The sequence below is a fragment of the Podarcis muralis genome, chromosome 2, assembly GCF_964188315.1.
Source record: "Podarcis muralis chromosome 2, rPodMur119.hap1.1, whole genome shotgun sequence".
NCBI classification, from domain to species: Eukaryota; Metazoa; Chordata; class Lepidosauria; order Squamata; family Lacertidae; genus Podarcis; species Podarcis muralis.
The window spans coordinates 120,259,439-120,265,447 of record NC_135656.1 but is presented as its reverse complement, the minus strand read 5'-3'; the positions used below and the strand labels follow the sequence as shown (position 1 = coordinate 120,265,447).

Genomic DNA, 6,009 nt, shown 5'->3' with positions numbered 1-6,009 from the left:
AGACTCTGTTTCTCTTTCCTTGCTGTTTTTTTTCTTAAAAAAAAAAAAAAAAGATTTTATGCAGAAACAAGGCAAATGTAAAAAGCACTAATAGTCAAACTACAAAAATAGAGACTGCAGAGCTTTCCAGCGTTCCGCAGGTGTCTGGTGTCTGCACACGAACGTGAAATTTATTACGGTCAGAGACCAGCTTGAGAAACGCAAATGGAACTACAATCCCAGCAGCAAAACAAACATTTAAAACAATATACAACAATGGATTTTAAGTTTAAAAGTGTGATAGACATATAAACACATAAAAACTTTAAAATAGACTACCTTAGAGAAAAGACCCAAAGTCACCCGTGGATCCGGGTTTGGGAATTTTCTTAACTCTGGTGTCTGTATTGTCAGTGGATCTTGTGTCCATCTTAGAAATCTACGCCACCAGAAGGCAAAAATCGCCTTCATGGTTACAACTTGTGACCAAACCATCTTCTGCCACTCACTCGTTTAGGCTGCCCGCTTTCTTGGATTTCCAGTTTTCTGCAATGACCAAGTCAGGCATACTCTTTTTTTACTTTAACGCTTCTCTTCCAAGACGTGTGTGTGTGTGTGTGTGTGTTGTTTGATTGTGTGTGTAGGTGTGCACACTTGCCTATGTAGCTGTTTAAAACTCTCTTGACTTGCCAGTCGCTGGAATGATTATTTTGCATGGGTGTAGGCAGTGGGGGACAGCTCCCCCTAAATCAAGTAAATAAATAAAAATGCTAACTGGAAGTAGAAATTGTGGAAAGATTTTGAGAGTTTTTTCTGAGCACTTGGGGGTCAAAAGAAAATAATTTAAAACAACTGATGGCCATCTGTCAGGGATGCTTTAATTGAGATTCCTGCATTGCATGGGGTTGGACTAGATGACCCTCGGGGTCCCTTACAACTCCACAATTCTATGAACTGTGGTTGAGATGTTTCTTTCTGAATCTGCTAGACCTAGGAAGATTAACAGGTGGGCTTCCTGCTCTCACCCCCAACATAAATCCTGGCTATGCCCACGTTAGTTTGCACCATTTATAAATGGTGGTTTCAAAGATCCCCAGTGTTGAAGCAATGATTCTTCAACATCAACTTCGTTGGACTGGTCATGTTGTGCAGATGCCTGATTATTGTCTTCCAAAGCAACTACAGTGGTACCTTGGGTTAAGTGCTTAATTCGTTCCGGAGATCCGTTCTTAACCTGAAACTGTTCTTAACCTGAAGCACCACTTTAGCTAATGGGGCCTCCTGCTGCCGCCGTGCTGCCGGAGCACAATTTCTGTTCTCATCCTGAAGCAAAGTTCTTAACCTGAAGCACTATTTCTAGGTTAGCGGAGTCTGTAACCTGAAACGTATGTAACCCAAGGTACCACTGTACTCTATTCCAAACTTAAAAATGGAAAGCGTAATTCTGGTGGCACGGTTTTAACAATGAGTCCGTAAGTGACTGTGGAGGCCAATTCTGGATCCACACGTTCTTCTACAGTGGGGACATAGGTTTCAGGGCGGAAGTTAATCACGGTGTGGATTTGCCAAGCATGCCTTCCTCTTAGCCACATCCTTTTGTCCTGAGTTCGAGTGTCTTCAAAGCCCACGACACCTTTGGTAAAGGCTGTTCTCCAACTGGAGTGCTTGCAGGCCTGTGTTTCCCAGTTGTCAGTGCTTATATACTACATTTTTAAAGATTTGCCTTGAGACAGTCTTTAAACCTCTTGTTGACCACCAACATTACACTTTCAATTTTTAAGTTTGGAATAGAGTAGTTGCTTTGGAGGTCGATAATCAGGCACCCGCACAACATGACCAGTCCAACAAAGCTGATGTTGAAGAATCATTGCTTCAACACTGGTGATCTTTGTTTCATCCAGTACACTGATATTAGTTCGCCTGTCTTCCCAAGTGATGTGTAAGGTTTTTCAGAGACACCGTTGATGGAATCTTTCGAGAAGTTGGAGATGGTGTTTGTAAGTGGTCCATGTCTCACAATGGCTTTGTAAACAAGCATTTTGGTTTCCCTGCGAATGTCCCCGTCCTCAAATGCTCTGCACTTCAATCGGGAGAAAGCCGCACATTTATGTAAACTCATTTATGTAACAGGCAGCCCTGTTTAGGGAAGTTTTTAATGTCTGATGTTCTGTTGTGCTGTTGGGAGCTGCCCAGAGTGGCTGGGGAAACCTGGCCAGATGGGCAGGGTATAAGCAATAAAGTAGTAGTAGTAGTAGTAGTATCTGAGACGGACTAATATCTGAGACCTCCAGGTATAGGGCAGTATATAAATTCAATAAATAATATTGACAGACTGCTGTTGGAACCCAATACTAAAAACTTGTCAAGAATGTACAACTTGCTGTTGAAATGGAACACTCAAGATGAAATGGTGAAATCCAGTATGATTAAATGGGCACAGGATATTGGGCATGACATTGAGCTTGCTGACTGGGAGCAGTTATGGACCACTGGTATTAAATTTACGGCATGTAATGCCTTAAGAGAAAACATTATGAAAATGATTTACAGGTGGTACATGGCTCCCACTAAGTTAGCAAAGATCTATCATTTGCCCAATAACAAGTGTTGGAAATGTAATGAAACGGAGGGAACCTTCTATCACCTTTGGTGGACCTGCCCGAAGATAAAGGCTTTCTGGGAAATGATCTATAATGAAATTTAAAAAGTTCTGAAGAGAACTATTATTAAAAAACCAGAAGCCTTTCTCTTGGGTATGGTGGGCCAAATGGTGCCAAAGAAGGATAAGACATTTTTTATGTATGCCACAACAGCAGCAAGAATCCTCCTAGCAAAGTATTGGAAGACACCAGAATTACCCACGTTGGAAGAATGGCAGACGAAGGTGATCGATTATATGGGACTGGCAGAGATGACTGGCAGAATTCGAGACCGGGGGAAAGAAGCGGTGGAGGAAGATTGGAACAAATTTCAAGTTTATCTTAAAAACTGTTGTAATTTGGAAAATTAGGGGATCAGGGTAATAAGAGACAAAGAACTACAGCTGTTTTAATAACATACGGAAGTTAAATTTATGAAATACAAATAAGTTTATTACAAAAGGGTTGCTGAAAAATCTTGAAACAAGAATGCAGAAAAGGGGTGGTATGGGGAAGTCGATTTTGTGTTTGTTTATGTTTTTGCTTTGTCTCTTTTTACTTATGGAAAACCAATAAAAATTTATATAAAAAAAATAAAAAAATAATAATATTGACAGACTGACTCTTGAGGCGGACAGCAGCATAAGGCAACATTTACCTGCTGCTCTTAAGTGAAAAAATCTGGAGGGGGGAAAACTGCCTCCGGCACATGACATCCCAGGATCGCATTCTGCAGCATTAAGCCTTTGCATAGTGTTTTGGACGCACCAGTCTCACAGAGAGGCGGCTCCCTGCGTAATAGAAGTTCCTCGGAGGAGGCTGCCTGGCAGGGAGATTCCTAGAGAGGACGCGGGGAGGAAGAGGCGGGGTTCGGGTGTCTCCAGAGCAACTGGCGAAGCCTCGCAGCCGCTTCCTGCCCCGCCTTCTCGAGTGGGGGGGGGGTGGGCTCTGGCAAGGGCTGCCCCGGGTGTTTTCCTCCTGGTCGGCTCGGGAGAGCTTTGGGGTGATTCCTGGGAAAGTGAGGAAGGGAGAGATCCGGTCAGCAACTGGAAGAAAGGAGGGTTTGGGTGTGCTTCACATTGGGAAGGTGGAAAGTCTCATCTACTGGGCTCTCGCCTGTCCTCTGGTTCATTTCTTCACATTTCTGCATTTTAACCTGTATTTTAAATTTTAAATTGCCCCCCCCATTATGTTTTTACTGTAATTTTACTGTTGTTAGCCGCCCTGAGCCCGGCTCTGGCTGGGGAGGGCGGGGTATAAATAAAATTATTATTATTATTATTATTATTATTATTATTATTATTATTATTATTACTGAGCCCTGTCCAGAGGGAAGAGATTCACAGGATCATAGAATTGGAAAGGGACCCCAAGGATCGTCTGGTCCAAGGTAGGAATATGCAGCTGTCCCAAAGGGAGATCGAACATGCAACCTTGGCATTATGTCTTAGCACCATGCTCTCTAACCAACGGAGCTGTCCAGGCTGACTTCTTAGAGAGTCAGTGCAAAACTTTGAATGGGATGAGAAGAAAGCAGGAGGGGGGAAATTTATCTCCGCCCAGAGGAGTGGAACCTCCATGTGTTGAGAATGTATACCAGATAGCAGGCACTGCAGAGAAATGTTCTCTCTTTGCATCAAACAAATATATAATAATAACAATTAATTTTATTGTTCATATCCCAACCATCTGGCTGGGTTTCCCCAGCTACTCTGGGAGGCTTACAGTATATATAAAAACATAATAAAAACATCAAGCGTTAAAAACTTCCTGATACAGGACTGCCCCCAGATGTCTTCTAAAAGTTGTGTTAATTCTAGAAATGTACATTTATTGCACAAGTGAGTCTGAAAGTTAATCAGTTGCCATTTCGTTAGTTCAGTGGCTGCTTTTCTTTTTAAAATATTTTTTAAAAAGATTTCTTAATTTACAAAAAATACATGCATTCTCTCTTTTTTCAAGTTGCGTTTTCTACAGATCAGTTTCATTTGTTGTGAGGCATTAGTGTTGTGTACAATGTTAGGGTAGGAAGAAAGGGGGGGAAGAGGGGGAGGGGCATGGTGAGTGGGGTCGGTGGTCGGGTGGCAATGCTTCAGTTCTTGTGTGGGGTTCTGTGTCAGCGTCGTGGCCACTTTTCTTTGTGTGCTCATGTGCTTCTTGCAGGTTTCCCATTGGAGAGAGCCAGTGTGGTGTAGTGGTTAAGAGCGGTGGACTCGTAATCTGGGGAACCGGGTTCGCGCCTCTGCTCCTCCACATGCAGCTGCTGGGTGACCTTGGGCCAGTCACACTTCTCTGAAGTCTCTCAGCCCCACTCACCTCACAGAGTGTTTGTTGTGGGGGAGGAAGGGAAAGGAGAATGTTAGCCGCTTTGAGACTCCTTCGGGTAGTGACAAAGCGGGATATCAAATCCAAACTCTTCATCTTCACTGTGAGAACAAGAGGCTGCACAAAATGGATCTTTGTCTTGACCCAGCAGCCAGGCTCTTCTTAGTTGTAGAGGACAGATGACTGGGAGGGATCTTCTGAGTCTCAACCAGAACAAATTCTTCAAGGAAACTCGCCAACAAGTCTCATTTTTCTCTGGGTCTTAGCATTTAACTGCCTTTACTTCTGGGGGTTGTCCTGGTTGATATTCAGACTCATCTACATTTCCAGGGGAAATCTTCCTGTCCAGGAAGGTATAATTCACTCACCAAACCATTTGTTCATTTTGCAGGACTTGGTAGAACCGCAATTTTGGACAGCCCCTAGAAGAAGAGGGAGAGGTCTTTTGGGCCCAGTCAGAGACCTCCTTAGAGTAGAGATCAAGGATGGAAAAGGAAGATTCAGCTGCCCACGAAGCAGGAAAAAGTCCTTGTACAAACCAGGCTGGCAGCCCCAGGGAATTCTGGGAAAGAACAGTGCAGAAGGTCCTGGGGAAGGAGGACACGCTCGGCTCAGATGTGCAGCGCCAGCGTTTCAGACAGTTCTGCCACCAAGAGGCCAAAGGGCCCCGAGAGGTTTGCAGCCAACTCCACCATCTCTGCTGTCAGTGGCTGAAACCAGAGCGACACACAAAGAATCAGATCCTGGACCTGGTGATTCTGGAGCAGTTCCTGACCATCCTCCCAGAAGAAATTGTGAGCTGGGTCAGGGAATGTGGAGCACAGACCTGTTGCCAGGCAGTGGCCCTGGCCGAAGGTTTCCTCCTGAGCCAGGCCGACGACAAGAAGCAGGCAGAGCATCAGGTAAAATATAGTTTTGTCCTGGTACTTCCAAGGGGCTCAGAATCTGAGGGATGGTGGGCTAACACTCTCTGTAATTGTCAAACCTTTTCTGGGATTCATCCACGTAGGAATGTCCCAACTACTAAGACCTTTTATTTCTATTGTGCCTTTACTAATCCTTCTCC

At 44.1% G+C, this 6,009-nt stretch overlaps 1 protein-coding gene across 1 annotated transcript in view; it reads left to right on the top strand.

The window, feature by feature from the left end:
• Positions 1-4,796: 4,796 nt before the first annotated feature.
• Positions 4,797-6,009, top strand: part of LOC144326684 (uncharacterized) — a 42,957-nt gene continuing 41,744 nt past the window's right edge. Inside the window, 1 exon segment of the mRNA XM_077923434.1 lies at positions 4,797-5,845. Coding sequence (XP_077779560.1) covers positions 5,429-5,845 — 417 coding nt within the window. The 5' untranslated portion in view covers positions 4,797-5,428.